Source organism: Engystomops pustulosus, chromosome 4, assembly GCF_040894005.1.
Source record: "Engystomops pustulosus chromosome 4, aEngPut4.maternal, whole genome shotgun sequence".
Taxonomy (NCBI): Eukaryota; Metazoa; Chordata; class Amphibia; order Anura; family Leptodactylidae; genus Engystomops; species Engystomops pustulosus.
This window is the reverse complement of record NC_092414.1, coordinates 224784368-224807743: the sequence shown is the minus strand read 5'-3', so window position 1 is coordinate 224807743 and position 23376 is coordinate 224784368. Positions and strand designations below refer to the sequence as shown.

Genomic DNA, 23376 nt, shown 5'->3' with positions numbered 1-23376 from the left:
TTGATAAGATAAAAATTAGAGGGGAGAGGGGACATCCGTGTTGCGTTCCATTGGTAATGGAAACATTTCCTGATAGTGAGGCATATGCAAAGGTCTGAGCAGATGGGGAGGAGTATAATGCACTCATGGCATTTACAATTCTGCCTTTTAGCCCCATAGCTCGGAGCGCTGAAAAGGCGTCCAACCAGTTAATGCGGTCAAACGCCTCCTCGGCATCTAAGGTGCCCAGAACTGCAGGGTCTTAGAGGAGTGAGGGTGATGTACTATATCTCTCTCTCTTCTAGTGTTATACAAGGATCAATCCTGCTTGGTCGTCACTTACTATCTGTGAGATAAAAGCCAATAACCAGGAGGCGATTATAGAAACCTACAACTTAAGGTACGTGGTGAGCGGGGATGTGGGGCGGTAATGATGAGGAAGTTCTGGCAATTTATTAGGTTTGGGGATGTCGATTCTCCAAAGGGAACTTGTTTGTATCAGCTGCTTCATTGTAACATTTGGGAAGGTGATCAGGTAAGATAAAAGCTTTATAATATTAGGAGGTGACACCGTCCGGTCCTGGGGACTTGTGTTTAGCCGGGGATGTAATAGTTTTAGTTATTTCTGCCAAGGTAGAGGAGCATTTAGTGTTTCTTCCTGTTCTGCCGATAAGGAGGGAATATTGGACTGTTTGGGGAAATCGTTGATGTCCGTTATGTTGGGCCGAGCTGTGAACGGATCATTATGTAGATTATATAGACCCTCGTAAAAGGATTTGGATCTCTTGGCGTATAACTCTCACCACTATCTGCTGGGTTATATAAGAAGGGAATAGTGGATTCTAAATGTTTCCGTTTGATTTGCGGTATTCTAATGTTCTAAGTGTTTGAATGTGATCCAATCCCTGAGGGGAAGGATTTGATTAATGTATCTCTTCCGCTCCGTGAAGTTTTCTAGTTATTTCGCGTGTCTGGGCGTTCCTTTTTTTTTACATCAATGAAGCCGCATTTCCTGTAAATCCTTCTCATGAAGATCTTATGATTATTCCAAACGGTGGCCACATCAGTGATCGAGTCAGTGTAATAATGGAAATATTCTGTGAGGCTGCTGTCAATGTGGGGGCGATAGGACAAATGGCATCAAATGTAAGGGTTACATCTCCAAACATGAGGGGGAACAGAAGACCAGCCCTCCGATATCTGAAGCGTGACCAGCGTGTGGTCAGACCACGTGATTATACCAATCTTAGCCTCGGACGTCCAAGGAAGCAGAACTCTATCCACCAGTATAAGATCAATGCGGGATATGAGTTGTGAACCTGTGAATGGAATGAGTCGTCTCTTCTGTTCCGGACATAACTCTCCATGTATCAAATAAATCGTATTTCCATAGTTCAGAATCCAGCCCTGGCCTCTGGAGCCTTGACGTATCAGTAGAGTCAGCGTGAGGATCAGGAATGAGGTTGAAATTTCCTCCAATAAGTTTATGGCGATTAATTAATCCCCATAATTTTGGAAGGAGCGTTCAGGCCCTTGGATATTGTATTAATAGCCATAGATTCATGGGGTTATGGACGCAGAGGGAAGAGGCTGTGACGTATCCTTGGCATGTATCACTATCTGGTGTTTTGTAGTGTGTTACATGTGTGTCCGTATCTGATCATGTGTGTAACATGGACCTCTGGAGGATTCTATTCCTGGAACCTCCAGAAGTCTAGGTCACTCCACAGCTCCAGTGGGGGTTTCCCACCACCCCCTACCAGGTAATACCCAGATAGCAGAGGAGGTGCGGCTGGATTAGGGTGTGGGGGCTATTGTTTGAAACTATTTAGAAGGAGTGGTGGATGAACCTTTGCCTGGAGAAGCTGCGGCTCTACCATAGGACACGGCTGATGTGTAACTTGTTGCTATTTTGGAATAAAACGCAAGAAATATCGCTCAGCGCTTGTCTTCTCTGATCACAAGGGCAGAAAGTTTATATCGCTATTACTTTTACTTCCATCCCTGTAAAAAATGAAAATTATCTTAATGTATTTTCCCTACAAGAAAAACAAGTGGAAATAACATAGAAAACAACCTGCACAAATAGTGACTTCTGTGCCGCCCGGTGGACTCCATGGTTCTGGCTCGAGCCATAGTTGGAGAAAGGTTCTGACGGACGATGTTGGGGGAAAGTCCAGCAGATACCGTATAGACGGCGATGTGAGCCAAGGGCCGCGGCCGCCAGTGTTCCTGACCGCTGGTTAGTGGTGGGCGTTGTGGTTTCCCATTCCTCTTCTATTCTGTCTGGAGGTTTCTCCAGAGATGTTGGCATATTCGGAATGTTCCAATGTTTTAGTAGTACCGATGGTGCCGCGTGGGTTACTCCGTCCTTAGTGAGGACGAGGTGCACAGGGGAGCCCCATTATCTACTCACAGGATGGCGGTCATAGGAGCGCGTTGTCTTCTCAGCTGTAGAGTGGTTGCAGAGAGGTCGTGTACGATGCAATGTCAGCGCGTGGAGCTGGAAGTTGACCCATCTTTCTTCCGGTTTCAGGCAGTCGCTCTTTCGGTATAAAAATGGATGTGCAGCAGTGCGTCTCTTGGATAGAGCTCAGTGATGAAGGAAACATGAAATGAGTGAGTTTTTGCGGGCGCATGGCGTTTTTCCTCTTCTTGGTCATGACAGGAGGGTAGTAGGAAGGATTGGGTGAGATATTGGCGGGTTTGATTGCTTTGTAGTCACTGGTTTGGCGGATTGCTGCGGAGCCTCACACGTCCATCATAGACGGCAGCCATGCCACGCCCCACATACTTACCTTCTGGTGCTCCCTGATGTGTGTAACAGTGGGCAGAGGGGCATCCATGCGCTCTAACACCGAGCAGAGGCATTTCCATGCTCAGCCGACAGGCAAACGCAAAGAGAAGAATGAAGAGGAGCCACGGGGAGCATCCGGGAGGGCCAGAAGGTAAGTATGTGACGTTTGTTTTTTTTTTCAAATACACCGAGAGGGCTGTATGGGACATTTAATGAAGGCCGAAGCTGGCTGCATGGGGCATTTCATTATCAGTAGTGGGGGCTGGCTGCATGGGGCATCTCATCATCAGTAGTGGGGGCTGGCTGCATGGGGCATTTTATTATCAGTAGTGGGGGCTCGCTGCATGGGGCATTTTATTATCAGTAGTGGGGGCTCGCTGCATGGGGCATTTCATCATCAGTAGGGGGGGCTGGCTGCATGGGGCATCTCACCATCAGTAGTGGGGGCTCGCTGCATGGGGCATCTCACCATCAGTAGTGGGGGCTCCCTGCATGGGGCATTTCATTATCAGTAGTGGGGGCTGGCTGCATGGGGCATTTCATTATCAGTAGTGGGGGCTCGCTGCATGGGGCATTTCATTATCAGTAGTGGGGGCTCGCTGCATGGGGCATTTCATCATCAGTAGTGGGGGCTCGCTGTATGGGGCATTTCACTATCAGTAGGGGGGGCTGGCTGCATGGGGCATTTCACCATTAGTAGGGGGGCTGGCTGCATGGGGCATTTCACCATTAGTAGGGGGGGCTGGCTGCATGGGGCATTTCACCATTAGTAGGGGGGGCTGGCTGCATGGGGCATTTCATCATCAGTAGTGGGGGCTCGCTGCATGGGGCATTTCATCATCAGTAGGGGGGGCTGGCTGCATGGGGCATTTCATTATCAGTAGTGGGGGCTGGCTGTATGGGGCATCTCACCATCAGTAGTGGGGGCTCGCTGTATGGGGCATTTCACCATTAGTAGGGGGGGCTGGCTGCATGGGGCATTTCACCATTAGTAGGGGGGGCTGGCTGCATGGGGCATTTTATCATCAATAGTGGGGGCTCGCTGCATGGGGCATTTCATTATCAGTAATGGGGGCTCGCTGCATGGGGCATTTCATTATCAGTAGTGGGGGCTCGCTGCATGGGGCATTTCATTATCAGTAGTGGGGGCTGGCTGCATGGGGCATTTCATCATCAGTAGTGGGGGCTCGCTGCATGGGGCATTTCATTATCAGTAGTGGGGGCTCGCTGCATGGGGCATTTCATCATCAGTAGTGGGGGCTCGCTGCATGGGGCATTTCATTATCAGTAATGGGGGCTCGCTGCATGGGGCATTTCATCATCAGTAGTGGGGGCTCGCTGCATGGGGCATTTCATTATCAGTAGTGGGGGCTGGCTGCATGGGGCATTTCATTATCAGTAGTGGGGGCTGGCTGCATGGGGCATTTCACCATCAGTAGTGGGGGCTCGCTGTATGGGGCATTTCATTATCAGTAGGGGGGGCTGGCTGCATGGGGCATTTAATTATCAGTAGTGGGGGCTGGCTGCATGGGGCATTTCATCATCAGTAATGGGGGCTGGCTGCATGGGGCATTTCACCATCAGTAGTGGGGGCTCGCTGTATGGGGCATTTCATTATCAGTAGTGGGGGCTTGCTGCATGGGGCATTTCACCATCAGTAGGGGGGGCTAGCTGCATGGGGCATTTCACCATCAGCAGTGGGGGCTCGCTGCATGGGGCATTTCATCATCAGTAGTGGGGGCTCGCTGTATGGGGCATTTCATTATCAGTAGTGGGGGCTAGCTGCATGGGGCATTTCACCATTAGTAGAGGGGCTGGCTGCATGGGGCATCTCACCATCAGTAGTGGGGGCTCGCTGCATGGGGCATTTCACCATTAGTAGGGGGGGCTGGCTGCATGGGGCATTTCACCATTAGTAGGGGGGGCTGGCTGCATGGGGCATTTTATCATCAGTAGTGGGGGCTGGCTGCATGGGGCATCTCACCATCAGTAGTGGGGGCTCGCTGTATGGGGCATTTCACCATTAGTAGGGGGGGCTGGCTGCATGGGGCATTTCACCATTAGTAGGGGGGGCTGGCTGCATGGGGCATTTTATCATCAGTAGTGGGGGCTCGCTGCATGGGGCATTTCACAATTAGTAGGGGGGGCTGGCTGCATGGGGCATTTCACCATCAGTAGGGGGGCAGCTGGCTGCATGGAGCATCTCACCATTAGTAGGGGGGCTGGCTGCATGGGGCATTTCACAATTAGTAGGGGGGGCTGGCTGCATGGGGCATTTCACCATCAGTAGTGGGGGCTGGCTGCATGGGGCATTTCACCATCAGTAGGGGGGCTCACTGCAGGGGGTATTTAACCATCAGTAGGGGGGCAGCTGGCTGCATGGAGGATTTCATCAGTTTTGGGGGCTCGCTGCATGGGGCATTTAATTATCAGTAGTGGGGGCTGGCTGCATGGGGCATTTAATTATCAGTAGTGGGGGCTCGCTGCATGGGGCATTTCATCATCAGTAGTGGGGGCTCGCTGCATGGGGCATTTCATTATCAGTAGTGGGGGCTGGCTGCATGGGGCATCTCACCATCAATAGTGGGGGCTCCCTGCATGGGGCATTTTATTATCAATAGTGGGGGCTGGCTGCATGGGGCATCTCACCATCAGTAGTGGGGGCTCGCTGCATGGGCCATTTAATTATCAGTAGTGGGGGCTGGCTGCATGGGGCATTTCATCATCAGTAGTGGGGGCTCGCTGCATGGGGCATTTCATTATCAGTAGTGGGGGCTGGCTGCATGGGGCATCTCACCATCAGTAGTGGGGGCTCCCTGCATGGGGCATTTTATTATCAATAGTGGGGGCTGGCTGCATGGGGCATTTCATAATCAGTAGTGGGGGCTTGCTGCATGGGGCATTTCATAATCAGTAGGGGGGGCTGGCTGCATGGGGCATCTCACCATCAGTAGTGGGGGCTGGCTGCATGGGGCATTTTATTATCAGTAGTGGGGGCTCGCTGCATGGGGCATCTCATCATCAGTAGTGGGGGCTTGCTGCATGGGGCATTTCATAATCAGTAGTGGGGGCTTGCTGCATGGGGCATTTCATAATCAGTAGGGGGGGCTGGCTGCATGGGGCATCTCACCATCAGTAGTGGGGGCTGGCTGCATGGGGCATTTTATTATCAGTAGTGGGGGCTCGCTGCATGGGGCATCTCATCATCAGTAGTGGGGGCTCGCTGCATGGGGCATTTCATTATCAGTAGTGGGGGGCTGGCTGCATGGGGCATTTCATCATCAGTAGTGGGGGCAGCTGCATGGGGCATTTCATTATCAGTAGTGGGGGCTCGCTGCATGGGGCATCTCACCATCAGTATTGGGGGCTCGCTGCATGGGGCATCTCATCATCAGTAGTGGGGGCTCGCTGCATGGGGCATTTCATCATCAGTAGTGGGGGCAGCTGCATGGGGCATTTCATTATCAGTAGTGGGGGCTCGCTGCATGGGGCATCTCACCATCAGTATTGGGGGCTCGCTGCATGGGGCATCTCATCATCAGTATTGGGGGCTCGCTGCATGGGGCATCTCATCATCAGTAGTGGGGGCTCGCTGCATGGGGCATCTCATCATCAGTAGTGGGGGCTCGCTGCATGGGGCATTTCATTATCAGTAGTGGGGGCTCGCTGCATGGGGCATTTTATCATCAGTAGTGGGGGAAGCTGGCTGCATGGGGCATTTAATTATCAGTAGTGGGGGGCTCGCTGCATGGAGCATTTCATTATCAGTAGTGGGGGCTCGCTGCATGGGGCATTTCATAATCAGTAGTGGGGGCTTGCTGCATGGGGCATTTCATAATCAGTAGTGGGGGCTTGCTGCATGGGGCATTTCATAATCAGTAGTGGGGGCTGGCTGCATGGGGCATTTTATTATCAGTAGTGGGGGCTCGCTGCATGGAGCATTTCATCATCAGTAATGGGGGCTTGCTGCATGGAGCATTTCATCATCAGTAATGGGGGCTGGCTGCATGGGGCATCTCACCATTAGTAGGGGGGCTGGCTGCATGGGGCATTTCACCATTAGTAGGGGGGGCTGGCTGCATGGGGCATCTCACCAATAGTAGGGGGGCTGGCTGCATGGGGCATTTCACCATTAGTAGGGGGGGCTGGCTGCATGGGGCATTTCATCATCAGTAGTGGGGGCTCGCTGCATGGGGCATTTCATCATCAGTAGGGGGGGCTGGCTGCATGGGGCATCTCACCATCAGTAGTGGGGGCTCGCTGTATGGGGCATTTCACCATTAGTAGGGGGGGCTGGCTGCATGGGGCATTTCACCATTAGTAGGGGGGGCTGGCTGCATGGGGCATTTTATCATCAGTAGTGGGGGCTCGCTGCATGGGGCATTTCATTATCAGTAATGGGGGCTCGCTGCATGGGGCATTTCATTATCAGTAGTGGGGGCTCGCTGCATGGGGCATTTCATTATCAGTAGTGGGGGCTGGCTGCATGGGGCATTTCATCATCAGTAGTGGGGGCTCGCTGCATGGGGCATTTCATTATCAGTAGTGGGGGCTCCCTGCATGGGGCATTTCATCATCAGTAGTGGGGGCTCGCTGCATGGGGCATTTCATTATCAGTAATGGGGGCTCGCTGCATGGGGCATTTCATCATCAGTAGTGGGGGCTCGCTGCATGGGGCATTTCATTATCAGTAGTGGGGGCTGGCTGCATGGGGCATTTCATTATCAGTAGTGGGGGCTCGCTGCATGGGGCATTTAATTATCAGTAGTGGGGGCTGGCTGCATGGGGCATTTCATCATCAGTAATGGGGGCTGGCTGCATGGGGCATTTCACCATCAGTAGTGGGGGCTCGCTGTATGGGGCATTTCATTATCAGTAGTGGGGGCTTGCTGCATGGGGCATTTCACCATCAGTAGGGGGGGCTAGCTGCATGGGGCATTTCACCATCAGCAGTGGGGGCTCGCTGCATGGGGCATTTCATCATCAGTAGTGGGGGCTCGCTGTATGGGGCATTTCATTATCAGTAGTGGGGGCTAGCTGCATGGGGCATTTCACCATTAGTAGAGGGGCTGGCTGCATGGGGCATCTCACCATCAGTAGTGGGGGCTCGCTGCATGGGGCATTTCACCATTAGTAGGGGGGGCTGGCTGCATGGGGCATTTCACCATTAGTAGGGGGGGCTGGCTGCATGGGGCATTTTATCATCAGTAGTGGGGGCTGGCTGCATGGGGCATCTCACCATTAGTAGTGGGGGCTCGCTGTATGGGGCATTTCACCATTAGTAGGGGGGCTGGCTGCATGGGGCATTTCACCATTAGTAGGGGGGGCTGGCTGCATGGGGCATTTTATCATCAGTAGTGGGGGCTCGCTGCATGGGGCATTTCACCATCAGTAGAGGGGCAGCTGGCTGCATGGAGCATCTCACCATTAGTAGGGGGGCTGGCTGCATGGGGCATTTCACAATTAGTAGGGGGGGCTGGCTGCATGGGGCATTTCACCATCAGTAGTGGGGGCTGGCTGCATGGGGCATTTCACCATCAGTAGGGGGGCTCACTGCAGGGGGTATTTAACCATCAGTAGGGGGGCAGCTGGCTGCATGGAGGATTTCATCAGTTTTGGGGGCTCGCTGCATGGGGCATTTAATTATCAGTAGTGGGGGCTGGCTGCATGGGGCATTTAATTATCAGTAGTGGGGGCTGGCTGCATGGGGCATTTCATCATCAGTAGTGGGGGCTCGCTGCATGGGGCATTTCATTATCAGTAGTGGGGGCTGGCTGCATGGGGCATCTCACCATCAATAGTGGGGGCTCCCTGCATGGGGCATTTTATTATCAATAGTGGGGGCTGGCTGCATGGGGCATCTCACCATCAGTAGTGGGGGCTCGCTGCATGGGCCATTTAATTATCAGTAGTGGGGGCTGGCTGCATGGGGCATTTCATTATCAGTAGTGGGGGCTGGCTGCATGGGGCATCTCACCATCAGTAGTTGGGGCTCCCTGCATGGGGCATTTTATTATCAATAGTGGGGGCTGGCTGCATGGGGCATTTCATAATCAGTAGTGGGGGCTTGCTGCATGGGGCATTTCATAATCAGTAGGGGGGGCTGGCTGCATGGGGCATCTCACCATCAGTAGTGGGGGCTGGCTGCATGGGGCATTTTATTATCAGTAGTGGGGGCTCGCTGCATGGGGCATCTCATCATCAGTAGTGGGGGCTCGCTGCATGGGGCATTTCATTATCAGTAGTGGGGGGCTGGCTGCATGGGGCATTTCATCATCAGTAGTGGGGGCAGCTGCATGGGGCATTTCATTATCAGTAGTGGGGGCTCGCTGCATGGGGCATCTCACCATCAGTATTGGGGGCTCGCTGCATGGGGCATCTCATCATCAGTAGTGGGGGCTCGCTGCATGGGGCATTTCATCATCAGTAGTGGGGGCAGCTGCATGGGGCATTTCATTATCAGTAGTGGGGGCTCGCTGCATGGGGCATCTCACCATCAGTATTGGGGGCTCGCTGCATGGGGCATCTCATCATCAGTATTGGGGGCTCGCTGCATGGGGCATCTCATCATCAGTAGTGGGGGCTCGTTGCATGGGGCATCTCATCATCAGTAGTGGGGGCTCGCTGCATGGGGCATTTCATTATCAGTAGTGGGGGCTCGCTGCATGGGGCATTTTATCATCAGTAGTGGGGGAAGCTGGCTGCATGGGGCATTTAATTATCAGTAGTGGGGGGCTCGCTGCATGGAGCATTTCATTATCAGTAGTGGGGGCTCGCTGCATGGGGCATTTCATAATCAGTAGTGGGGGCTTGCTGCATGGGGCATTTCATAATCAGTAGTGGGGGCTTGCTGCATGGGGCATTTCATAATCAGTAGTGGGGGCTGGCTGCATGGGGCATTTTATTATCAGTAGTGGGGGCTCGCTGCATGGAGCATTTCATCATCAGTAATGGGGGCTTGCTGCATGGAGCATTTCATCATCAGTAATGGGGGCTGGCTGCATGGGGCATCTCACCATCAGTAGTGGGGGCTGGCTGCATGGGGCATCTCACCATCAGTAATGGGGGCTGGCTGCATGGGGCATCTCACCATCAGTAATGGGGGCTGGCTGCATGGGGCATCTCACCATCAGTAATGGGGGCTGGCTGCATGGGGCATTTCATTATCAGTAGTGGGGGCTGGCTGCATGGGGCATCTCACCATCAGTAGTGGGGGCTGGCTGCATGGGGCATTTCATTATCAGTAGTGGGGGCTGGGAGTTGTATAATGCACCAATAGTGTTTATGATTCTGATTTTAGCCCCATAGCTCGGTGCGCTGAAAAGGCGTCCAACCAGTTCATGTGGTCAAACGTCTTCTCGTCATCTAAGGTGCCCAGAACTGCAGGGTCTTAGAGGAGTGAAGGTGATATATCTCTCTCTCTTCTAGTGTTATACAAGGATCAATCCTGCTTGGTCTTCTCTTACTATCTGTGAGATAAAAGGCAATAACCAGGAGGCGATTATAGAAACCTACAACTTAAGGTACGTGGTGAGCGGGGATGTGGGGCGGTAATGATGAGGAAGTTCTGGCGATTTATTAGGTTTGGGGATGTTGATTCTCTAAAGGGAACTTGTTTGTATCAGCTGCTTCATTGTAACATTTGGGAAGGTGATCAGGTAAGATAAAAGCTTTGTAATATTAGGAGGTGACACCGTCCGGTCCTGGGGACTTGTGTTTAGCCGGGGATGTAATAGTTTTAGTTACTTCTGCTGTTGGTAGAGGAGCATTTAGTGTTTCTTCCTGTTCCGTCGATAAGGAGTGAATATTGGATTGTTTGGGATAATCGTTAATGTCCGTTGTGAAGAGATAGGGCTTCACCTCATTAAACAGATTCCCCCTTTCAGTCTGTGGACCATGGATATTAATAAGTCGGAGCCTCCGACCTCCAGCACCAGACACCTTCCCATCAACACCTCGGTTAGTCTATGGATGGTGACATTGTGGGTATTAAAGAGTATGGAGACCCCGGCACAAGGCTCCACAGACCAGAGGGATGGACCTGAGCGCCATTCCCTCTCTGCTTCTCGTAAGAGACTAAGACTGTGGAAATGAGTCTCCTGTAGGAAAAAGACATCAGCGTCCAGATATTGGAGATGTTCATACACTGCATGTCTCGTCTTCCTTGCCCTAATGCTATTTACATTAGTCGAGATGACTAATCCTCCATTAGAGGCATAAGGACCAATTTGCCATGCCTTGTGCAGCGCTGCGTAGGCGCTATATAAATAAAGAATTATTATTATTATAAGAAGGAGCAGAGAGAGTAACCCCATCACCATAAGTCCGCGTCCTCCTGCTGACCACCCGTCTACATATCGGATTCAGATTCTGGCCCTACTGCCTGAGGTCTCTGTTTGGATGGGGGATCTGCATCTGGCTCATCCTCATATTCTGCCACCATTTTCTGCAATTCCCGCTCTAGTTCTTCCTCCGCATCAGACTCCGACAACACTAAACCTGTTCACAGTCATTGTCACATCTGCCGTTCTGTCCACCCTCATCCTAGATGATTTTTGGACAGTGGTCCACTCACCCTCAGGCTTAGATGTATCCTTCTTCCTTCTCTTTGTAGAAGTTGGTGCTGGAGAAGGAATGGGCACTGAGGGTGGTACAACCTGATGGACAACCTGCTTGTTCCCTTCAATGCTTTGTGTCTGGGCCTGGTCTGGTTCTGGTGTGGTGTTGCTCGGTGGTTGGTCTGGTACTGGTGTGGTGTTGCTCGGTGGTTGGTCTGGTTCTGGTTTGGTGTTGCTCGGTGGTTGGTCTGGTTCTGGTTTGGTGTTGCTCGGTGGTTGGTCTGGTTCTGGTGTGGTGTTGCTCGGTGGTTGGTCTGGTACTGGTGTGGTGTTGCTCGGTGGTTGGTCTGGTTCTGGTTTGGTGTTGCTCGGTGGTTGGTCTGGTTCTGGTTTGGTGTTGCTCGGTGGTTGGTCTGGTTCTGGTGTGGTGTTGCTCGGTGGTTGGTCTGGTTCTGGTTTGGTGTTGCTCGTGGTTGGTCTGGTTCTGGTTTGGTGTTGCTCGGTGGTTGGTCTGGTTCTGGTTTGGTGTTGCTTGGTGGTTGGTCTGGTTCTGGTTTGGTGTTGCTCGGTGGTTGCTCTGGTTCTGGTGTGGTGTTGCTCGGTGGTTGGTCTGGTTCTGGTTTGGTGTTGCTCGTGGTTGGTCTGGTTCTGGTTTGGTGTTGCTCGGTGGTTGGTCTGGTTCTGGTTTGGTGTTGCTCGTTGGTTGGTCTGGTTCTGGTGTGGTGTTGCTCGGTGGTTGGTCTGGTTCTGGTTTGGTGTTGCTCGTGGTTGGTCTGGTTCTGGTTTGGTGTTGCTCGGTGGTTGGTCTGGTGCTGGTATGGTGTTGCTCGGTGGTTGGTCTGGTTCTGGTTTGGTGTTGCTCGGTGGTTGGTCTGGCGCTGGTATGGTGTCACTTTCCATCCGCTGAGGTTCTGGCCCAGCCTGAGCTGACCCTGACAACAAAGCCTCCTCCTCCCCCATGTAATCTGCCCCTGCCAGTATATCCTCATCAGGGAAGGTCTTTCAGATGTTGTGCCAGACATTAGGACAATCCCTGTGAGCATGCCCCATCTCTCCACACAGATTACACCTGATGTTCTGGCAATCCGCACTCACATGGCCGATGTCTCCACACAGGCTGCACTTGACCACAGTGCAGTTACTGGCCATGTGACCGGCCCTACCACACCTAAAGCATCTGCGGGGCTGACCAGGATAGAAGCATACCCCTTCTCCTGGCCAATGAAGAAAGAGTTGGGCAGGTGCTGGGTAATGTTGTTGTATTGGCACAACCTCACCAGGACCTTCCACCCTCTTGTCCAGATCCCGTCCTCATCCCGGGTCTTGGTGAGCTCTGACATGAGGTCACAATGTCTCCTGACCCGGAGCACAATATCCTGCGGGGGCACATACTCATTCCAGAAGATGATGGTGACAGTAACCTGACCAGGCTTAGAGATGGGGATGAAGCTGAACTTATTCCACCCCTCAGCATCTCTGACCCTGGAGAAATTGGCCCAAAACCGTTCCAGGTTACACATTAACTTAAAGCTAACGTCATATCCCTGGCGGTCTGGGAGGTTTATCACTGCCGGGATGTCACTTGTCGAGAAACCCATCTGGTCACATAGCAGAGATCTTACCACAAACCTCCGGTCAGGTAGGTCTTCCTTGGCTCCTCTGTTCTTAAATCTGACTACCTTCCGCCTCTTAAAAGCCTGACCGGTATAATGTGAGCATAAAGGATGGTGCACCCCGATCAGGACCGGTACCACGCTGTGACTGGGGGCACTGTGGGGGCAGCTGAGCACCTGCATTAGGAGGGTCCGCACTAACATCAGGGACTAAAGGGGGGAAGTCCTGAACGGTGGACTGCGCTACCTCCTCCCCACCATCAGCCTTCCTACACTGCTCTGACTGCTCTATGGCAACATCCCAGACAGATGGTGAAGCCCCTTCCCCTTCCCACTGGGATCAGACACAGAAATCTCAGCGGTACATGACACATTACTATCAGCAGGGTCAGTAACAGGCACAGCAGAATCCTGATTGTCCTGCTCCGGAGTCACCTGGGAGCTCTGCTGCAGTGTTACCTTCAGGAACGTCTCTACAGTCTCTCTACGAGGAGAGGTCTTCTGGGACTTGTGGTGCTTGCACTGCACCATCAGTCAGGTGTCTCTGTTCTTGCTGGGGATTGCAGGCTGCTGGGACTTGTAGTGCCTCTGCTGTAAGTGGCTGATCACCGGCTCTGTGGTAGGGGAATGTTGCCAGCTGCAGGATTGGCGTTACGTGGCTCTACTGGATGACATCAGGGCAGGTCATGGGATCTGGTCAGCCAGGCTGAGCTCAGGTGCACACAGCGATGGGATCTGGTCAGCCAGGCGGAGCTCAGGTGCACACAGCGCTGGGATCTGGTCAGCCAGGCGGAGCTCAGGTGCACACAGCACTGGGATCTGGTCAGCCAGGCGGAGCTCAGGTGCACACAGCGCTGGGATCTGGTCAGCCAGGCGGAGCTCAGATGCACACAGTGCTGGGGTCTGGTCAGCCAGGCGAAGCTCAGGTGCACACAGCGCTGGGATCTGGTCAGCCAGGCGGAGCTCAAATGCACACAGTGCTGGGGTCTGGTCAGCCAGGCGGAGCTCAGGTGCACACAGCGCTGGGATCTGGTCAGTTAGGCGGAGCTCAGGTGCACACAGCGCTGGGATCTGGTCAGCCAGGCGGAGCTCAGGTGCACACAGCACACCTCCCAACATTTGTGAAAGGGAAAGAGGGACAAAATGGGACAAAATGGCGGCGATCCCCCTAAGCACACCCCCAATCACTACCTGGCCACGCCCCCAAATTTTAGCTATATTTTAATAATAAAAATCATCTCAATAAAAAAAAAAATGCAGAACCTGCAGTGTCCATGAACAACAATGTCACAGCACCCCAACCAACTGAGCTATAATCTCAGTGATTATCAAGGTGTAGAATTTTGGTAACTAAGAACTATGACTACTGTTACACTGCGACACAGATTTAATGCCTTGGTATATAGAGAGGGATCTTCTCAGAGATTATTGTAATTATTGAGACTATTATTTTTATTATGGAGATTATTATTATTATGGAGATAATTATTATTATTTTTACTATTATTAATAATCATCTCCATAATAATAAAAGTAATACAATTTATAATAATAATAATAGTCTCAATAATTACAATAATCTCTGAGAAGATCCCTCTGCTCCTGCACAACTTTCCCCACTGCCTGACCCAGCGCTCTGGTCTCACTCACAGGTTTCTGCTGCTCATTAACATTGGTGGATGGATTCACCACACAGGTAGGTACTTACTGCTGCTTCCTGCTTTTCCACAACATTCACCTTCTTTCTCTCACAAACTCCGGTTGCCCTAAAACCACTGACATTCTGCACCTTACTCACAGATTTCACTTCAGGATTTACATCCTCGGGTTTTGGTGCATGAGAGTTTCCTCCCAGAGAAGGCCTTGGAGCCTGGACCTTGCCTGGGGAAGATCCCCACCCAGCGTGGCCCCGCCCTGTGCTATCTCCAGGCATGAGGAGACTCAGGAGCTCACACTGCACACAACCTCTCAGCAAGGGGGCAGTATTATAGTAGTTATATTCCTGTACATAGGGGGCAGTATTATAGTAGTTATATTCTTGTACACAGGGGGCAGTATTATAGTAGTTATATTCTTGTACATAGGGGGCAGTATTATAGTAGTTATATTCTTGTACATAGGGGGCAGTATTGTAGTAGTTATATTCCTGTACATAGGGGGCAGTATTATAGTAGTTATATTCCTGTACATAGGGGGCAGTATTATAGTAGTTATATTCCTGTACATAGGGGGCAGTATTATAGTAGTTATATTCCTGTACATAGGGGGCAGTATTATAGTAGTTATATTCCTGTACATAGGGGGCAGTATTATAGTAGTTATATTCCTGTAGATAGGGGGAGGTATTATAGTAGTTATATTCCTGTACATAGGGGGCAGTATTATAGTAGTTATATTCCTGTACATAGGGGGCAGTATTATAGTAGTTATATTCTTGTACATAGGGGCAGTATTATAGTAGTTATATTCCTGTACATAGGGGGCAGTATTATAGTAGTTATATTCCTGTACATAGGGGGCAGTATTATAGTAGTTATATTCTTGTACATAGGGGGCAGTATTATAGTAGTTATATTCCTGTACATAGGGGGCAGTATTATAATAGTTATATTCTTGTACATAGGGGGCAGTATTATAGTAGTTATACTCCTGTACATAGGGGGCAGTATTATAGTAGTTATATTCCTGTACATAGGGGGCAGTATTATAGTAGTTATATTCTTGCACATAGGGGGCAGTATTATAGTAGTTATATTCCTGTACATAGGGGGCAGTATTATAGTAGTTATATTCTTGTACATAGGGGGCAGTATTATAGTAGTTATATTCCTGTACATAGGAGGCAGTATTATAGTAGTTATATTCCTGTACATAGGGGGCAGTATTATAGTAGTTATATTCTTGCACATAGGGGGCAGTATTATAGTAGTTATATTCCTGTACATAGGGGGCGGTATTATAGTAGTTATATTCCTGTACGTAGGGGGCAGTATTATAGTAGTTATATTCTTGCACATAGGGGGCAGTATTATAGTAGTTATATTCCTGTACATAGGGGACAGTATTATAGTAGTTATATTCTTGTACATAGGGGGCAGTATTATAGTAGTTATATTCCTGTACATAGGGGGCAGTATTATAGTAGATATATTCCTGTACATAGGGGGCAGTATTATAGTAGTTATATTCCTGTACATAGGGGGCAGTATTATAGTAGTTATATTCCTGTACATAGGGGGCAGTATTATAGTAGTTATATTCCTGTACATAGGGGGCAGTATTATAGTAGTTATATTCCTGTACATAGGGGGCAGTATTATAGTAGTTATATTCTTGTACATAGGGGGCAGTATTATAGTAGTTATATTCCTGTACATAGGGGGCAGTATTATAATAGTTATATTCTTGTACATAGGGGGCAGTATTATAGTAGTTATACTCCTGTACATAGGGGGCAGTATTATAGTAGTTATATTCCTGTACATAGGGGGCAGTATTATAGTAGTTATATTCTTGCACATAGGGGGCAGTATTATAGTAGTTATATTCCTGTACATAGGGGGCAGTATTATAGTAGTTATATTCTTGTACATAGGGGGCAGTATTATAGTAGTTATATTCCTGTACATAGGAGGCAGTATTATAGTAGTTATATTCCTGTACATAGGGGGCAGTATTATAGTAGTTATATTGTTGCACATAGGGGGCAGTATTATAGTAGTTATATTCCTGTACATAGGGGGCGGTATTATAGTAGTTATATTCCTGTACATAGGGGGCAGTATTATAGTAGTTATATTCTTGCACATAGGGGGCGGTATTATAGTAGTTATATTCCTGTACATAGGGGACAGTATTATAGTAGTTATATTCTTGTACATAGGGGGCAGTATTATAGTAGTTATATTCTTGTACATAGGGGGCAGTATTATAGTAGTTATATTCCTGTACATAGGGGGCAGTATTATAGTAGTTATATTCCTGTACATAGGGGGCAGTATTATAGTAGTTATATTCCTGTACATAGGGGGCAGTATTATAGTAGTTATATTCCTGTACATAGGGGGCAGTATTATAGTAGTTATATTCCTGTACATAGGGGACAGTATTATAGTAGTTATATTCTTGTACATAGGGGGCAGTATTATAGTAGTTATATTCTTGTACATAGGGGGCAGTATTATCGTAGTTATATTCCTGTACATAGGGGGCTGTATTATAGTAGTTATATTCTTGTACATAGGGGGCAGTATTATAGTAGTTATATTCCTGTACACAGGGGGCAGTATTATAGTAGTTATATTCCTGTACATAGGGGGCAGTATTATAGTAGTTATATTCCTGTACATAGGGGGCAGTATTATAGTAGTTATATTCCTGTACATAGGGGGCAGTATTATAGTAGTTATATTCCTGTACATAGGGGGCAGTATTATAGTAGTTATATTCCTGTACATAGGGGGCAGTATTATAGTAGTTATATTCCTGTACATAGGGGACAGTATTATAGTAGTTATATTCTTGTACATAGGGGGCTGTATTATAGTAGTTATATTCTTGTACATAGGGGGCAGTATTATAGTAGTTATATTCCTGTACATAGGGGGCAGTATTATAGTAGTTATATTCCTGTACATAGGGGGCAGTATTATAGTAGTTATATTCCTGTACATAGGGGGCAGTATTATAGTAGTTATATTCCTGTACATAGGAGGCAGTATTATAGTAGTTATATTCCTGTACATAGGGGGCAGTATTATAGTAGTTATATTCCTGTACATAGGGGGCAGTATTATAGTAGTTATATTCCTGTACATAGGGGGCAGTATTATAGTAGTTATATTCCTGTACATAGGGGGCAGTATTATAGTAGTTATATTCCTGTACATAGGAGGCAGTATTATAGTAGTTATATTCCTGTACATAGAGGGCAGTATTATAGTAGTTATATTCTTGTACATAGGGGGCAGTATTATAGTAGTTATATTCCTGTACATAGGAGGCAGTATTATAGTAGTTATATTCCTGTACATAGAGGGCAGTATTATAGTAGTTATATTCTTGTACATAGGGGGCAGTATTATAGTAGTTATATTCCTGTACATAGGGGGCAGTATTATAGTAGTTATATTCCTGTACATAGGGGGCAGTATTATAGTAGTTATATTCTTGTACATAGGGGGCAGTATTATTGCAGTTATATTCTTGTACATAGGGGGCAGTATTATAGTAGTTATATTCCTGTACATAGGGGGCAGTGTTATAGTAGTTATATTCTTGTACATAGGGGGCAGTATTATTGCAGTTATATTCTTGTACATAGGGGGCAGTATTATAGTAGTTATATTCCTGTACATAGGCGGCAGTATTATAGTAGTTATATTCTTGTACATAGGGGGCAGTATTATAGTAGTTATATTCTTGTACATAGGGGGCAGTATTATAGTAGTTATATTCCTGTACATAGGGGGCAGTATTATAGTAGTTATATTCCTGTACATAGGGGGCAGTATTATAGTATTTATATTCCTGTACAATGGGGGCAGTATTATAGTAGTTATATTCTTGTACACAGGGGGCAGTATTATAGTAGTTATATTCTTGTACATAGGGGGCAGTATTATAGTAGTTATATTCCTGTACAATGGGGGCAGTATTATAGTAGTTATATTCTTGTACACAGGGGGCAGTATTATAGTAGTTATATCCCTGTACATAGGGGGCAGTATTATAGTAGTTATATTCCTCTACATAGGGGGCAGTATTATAGTAGTTATATTCCTGTAGATAGGGGGAGGTATTATAGTAGTTATATTCCTGTACATAGGGGGCAGTATTATAGTAGTTATATTCCTGTGCATAGGGGGCAGTATTATAGTAGTTATATTCCTGTACAATGGGGGCAGTATTATAGTAGTTATATTCTTGTACACAGGGGGCAGTATTATAGTAGTTATATCCCTGTACATAGGGGGCAGTATTATAGTAGTTATATTCCTCTACATAGGGGGCAGTATTATAGTAGTTATATTCCTGTAGATAGGGGGAGGTATTATAGTAGTTATATTCCTGTACATAGGGGGCAGTATTATAGTAGTTATATTCCTGTGCATAGGGGGCAGTATTATAGTAGTTATATTCCTGTACATAGGGGGCAGTATTATAGTAGTTATATTCTTGTACATAGGAGGCAGTATTATAGTAGTTATATCCCTGTACATAGGGGGCAGTATTATAGTAGTTATATTCTTGTACATAGGGGGCAGTATTATAGTAGTTATATTCCTGTACACAGGGGGCAGTATTATAGTAGTTATATTCCTGTACATAGGGGGGCAGTATTATAGTAGTTATATTCTTGTACATAGGAGGCAGTATTATAGTAGTTATATTCCTGTACATAGGGGGCAGCATTATAGTAGTTATATTCCTGTACATAGGGGGCAGTATTATAGTAGTTATATTCCTGTACATAGAGGGCAGTATTATAGTAGTTATATTCTTGTACATAGGAGGCAGTATTATAGTAGTTATATTCCTATACATAGGGGGCTGTATTATAGTAGTTATATCCCTGTACATAGGGGGCAGTATTATAGTAGTTATATTCCTGTACATAGGGGGCAGTATTATAGTAGTTATATTCCTGTACATAGGGGGCAGTATTATAGTAGTTATATTCTTGTACATAGGAGGCAGTATTATAGTAGTTATATTCCTGTACATAGGGGGCTGTATTATAGTAGTTATATTCCTGTACATAGGGGGCAGTATTATAGTAGTTATATTCTTGTACATAGGTGGCAGTATTATAGTAGTTATATTCTGGTACATAGGGGGCAGTATTATAGTAGTTATATCCCTGTACATAGGGGGCAGTATTATAGTAGTTATATCCCTGTACATAGGGGGCAGTATTATAGTAGTTATATCCCTGTACATAGGGGGCAGTATTATAGTAGTTATATCCCTGTACATAGGGGGCAGTATTATAGTAGTTATATCCCTGTACATAGGGGGCAGTATTATAGTAGTTATATCCCTGTACATAGGGGGCAGTATTATAGTAGTTATATTCTTGTACATAGGGGGCAGTATTATAGTAGTTATATCCCTGTACATAGGGGGCAGTATTATAGTAGTTATATTCTGGTACATAGGGGGCAGTATTATAGTAGTTATATCCCTGTACATAGGGGGCAGTATTATAGTAGTTATATTCTTGTACATAGGGGGCAGTATTATAGTAGTTATATTCCTGTACATAGGGGGCAGTATTATAGTAGTTATATTCCTGTACATAGGGGGCAGTATTATAGTAGTTATATTCCTGTACATAGAGGGCAGTATTATAGTAGTTATATTCTTGTACATAGGAGGCAGTATTATAGTAGTTATATTCCTGTACATAGGGGGCTGTATTATAGTAGTTATATTCCTGTACATAGGGGGCAGTATTATAGTAGTTATATTCTTGTACATAGGGGGCAGTATTATAGTAGTTATATTCTGGTACATAGGGGGCAGTATTATAGTAGTTATATCCCTGTACATAGGGGGCAGTATTATAGTAGTTATATTCTTGTACATAGGGGGCAGTATTATAGTAGTTATATTCCTGTACATAGGGGGCAGTATTATAGTAGTTATATTCCTGTACATAGGGGGCAGTATTATAGTAGTTATATTCCTGTACATAGAGGGCAGTATTATAGTAGTTATATTCTTGTACATAGGAGGCAGTATTATAGTAGTTATATTCCTGTACATAGGGGGCTGTATTATAGTAGTTATATTCCTGTACATAGGGGGCAGTATTATAGTAGTTATATTCTTGTACATAGGGGGCAGTATTATAGTAGTTATATTCTGGTACATAGGGGGCAGTATTATAGTAGTTATATCCCTGTACATAGGGGGCAGTATTATAGTAGTTATATTCTTGTACATAGGGGGCAGTATTATAGTAGTTATATTCCTGTACATAGGGGGCAGTATTATAGTAGTTATATTCCTGTACATAGGGGGCAGTATTATAGTAGTTATATTCTTGTACATAGGGGGCAGTATTATAGTAGTTATATTCCTGTACATAGGGGGCAGTATTATAGTAGTTATATTCCTGTACATAGGGGGCAGTATTATAGTAGTTATATTCCTGTACATAGGGGGCAGTATTATAGTAGTTATATTCTTGTACATAGGGGCAGTATTATAGCAGTTATATTCCTGTACATAGGGGGCAGTATTATAGTAGTTATATTCTTGTACATAGGGGCAGTATTATAGTAGTTATATTCTTGTACATAGGGGGCAGTATTATAGTAGTAATTTCCATGGATTTGGATTCCCTGGGACACTTCATGAACCTCCAGTTTTTTCTTCTCTCTCCTTAGGATATGAAGCATATACATTTTTTGGTTATCTGTGCTCTGATTTGTGCCATCATCTTCGTGACGAGTAGATGGATTGGGAAGTTTGATCCTGCTATTTCCAGAATTACTCTTATTGTGCCTAATGTGACGACCATGATTCCAGTGCAGAGACAATCGGTGACTCTGAATGATGGAGAGTATGACTATCACTTGGACCTCTCCAGGTTTTATATGGAGTTCCCCTACATGCAGACTTATCAATGCTCCGTGATCCTCAGTCCCCCTGTAGCGAGGTTTGACGACGGCAACTCATCTCTCATCGTGATGGCCGTCAAGTCCCCCCCAGGATCGGGAGCCCGGAGATCGGCCATACGACAGACCTGGGCAAAGGATCAGCGGGTGGAAGGATACAAGATGAAACATCTCTTTCTGGTGGGGAGAACGAAGGTGTCCGGGGAAATGGAGTTGGTGAAAGTGGAGAGCGACACGTATGGGGACATCCTACAATGGGACATTACTGAGGAACATCACAACTTATCTCTGAAGGAGCGATGCTTCCTGGAGTGGCTGCACCACAATCTCCCGGGGGTGGCCTACGTATACAAGGGTGAGTAGAACAACGGACCTTCTCATTTATAGGAATCCTATGTGTGACGCTGTTTCTCCTCTACTATAACTGAGACCTTATATAATGTCCTCTGTTCTTCTGACAGGTGACGACGATGTGTTTGTGAACAAAATACTGATGGTGGATCTTCTAAAGAATTTTGGTTCTCCTGATTTAGTCCATGGCTTTCATAATCATCGACCAAATGTAATCCGTGGCTCAAAATACCGAGTCTCCGAGGCCCTCTACCCAATGACATTCTATCCTGGCTTTGTGTCCGGTGGAGGCTTCATCTTCTCAGGACCCTCAGTCCACAGATTATACGAAGCTTCTCTGGTATTGCCGGTTTTCCCTTTGGATGATGTCTACTTTGGCTTCTTGATTTTAGCATCAAATTTGACGTACAGACACGACGCCCGTTTCCGTGTCCATGGGATGAGATACGACAATTGTAACTACATGCAGGCAATCGTTGTGCACGGAGTCGTCACAGACGAACTGATCCAAGTCTGGAAAAAGATGGAGGAGGAAAAGTGCGACAAGACAAACAGCTCAAGAGTTCAAGAAGGATGAGGAGGCCGTGAGGAGGCCACGAGGAGGCCACGAGGAACATTACGTGTTTGGATTAATGAGACTGCAAGACAAACATTTTCCTGGCACTTTAATAAAATCTGTATTTTTCTACCAGTCATGTGGACTATAGATGTCTCTTCTATCCCCCGGGGTATCAGGCCCGTATGTTCTCTTCCCTGTTCTCCTCTTCTCTGGTGCAATGGTCCCCAAACTTTTTGTATTCGGGGAGCGGCTGCACCAAAAATTTTCCAGCACCATGATCCCTAGAAAAATAAATAGTGTGCCCAGCAAATACCCCACATCTTACTCCAACCCATATAATTGGGCATTCCCTGCCTCCGCCGGATCTAACACCCCCCCCTTTGAACTACCCCCCCTTTTATGTAACCACTCTTGTTACTGTAGCCTTTATAGCTCCCCCATTTTTGTATCCCCCTCCGTTTTCTGTACCTTAATAGTTCCCCCTTTTCTGTAGCCCCCTCCTGATAACGCTCCTTTTTCTGTAGCCCCCTTTTTCTTCCAAATATACTCGCCCAGGTACAAGCCGAGCCTCCTAATTTTCCAACAAAATAAACTGGGAAACTTATTGCCTTCAGTATAAACCAAGAGTGGGAAATGCAGCTGATACATATTAACAAAATGGCCAGCAGCCTCCCCTCATTGATAAAATGTCCAAAGCAGGGTCCCCTCACCAACACACAACCCCCAATAGTAATGTCCCCTGCACGGCCCAGCGCCCAATAGTAATGTCCCCTGCACGGCCCAGCGCCCAATAGTAATGTCCCCTGCACGGCCCAGCGCCCAATAGTAATGTCCCCTGCACGGCCCAGCGCCCAATAGTAATGTCCCCTGCACGGCCCAGCGCCCAATAGTA

At 47.4% G+C, this 23376-nt stretch overlaps 1 protein-coding gene across 2 annotated transcripts; it reads left to right on the top strand.

The window, feature by feature from the left end:
- Nucleotides 1–264: 264 nt before the first annotated feature.
- LOC140125825 (beta-1,3-galactosyltransferase 5-like) lies at nt 265–22556 on the top strand. Of its 2 annotated transcripts, XM_072144694.1 has the most exons (4): nt 265–379; nt 10205–10299; nt 21344–21929; nt 22036–22556. In XM_072144694.1, exons 3-4 carry the CDS (start codon nt 21347–21349, stop codon nt 22500–22502), a joined length of 1050 nt encoding a protein of 349 aa, XP_072000795.1. In that variant the 5' UTR covers nt 265–379; nt 10205–10299; nt 21344–21346; the 3' UTR covers nt 22503–22556. The 2 variants fall into 2 exon arrangements, with proteins under 2 accessions (XP_072000795.1, XP_072000796.1); XM_072144695.1 differs by lacking the exons at nt 265–379; nt 10205–10299 and adding an exon at nt 12781–12973.
- The last annotated feature ends 820 nt before the right edge of the window (nt 22557–23376 follow it).

What these genes read in the sequence shown, in the direction of transcription:
- LOC140125825 (XM_072144694.1), top strand. Translation starts at nt 21,347, where the DNA reads ATGAAGCATATACATTTTTTGGTTATCTGTGCTCTGATTTGTGCCATC. An exon ending in GGTGGCCTACGTATACAAGG is followed by an intron (nt 21,930 to 22,035) that starts GTGAGTAGAACA and finishes TTCTTCTGACAG; the next exon opens with GTGACGACGATGTGTTTGTG.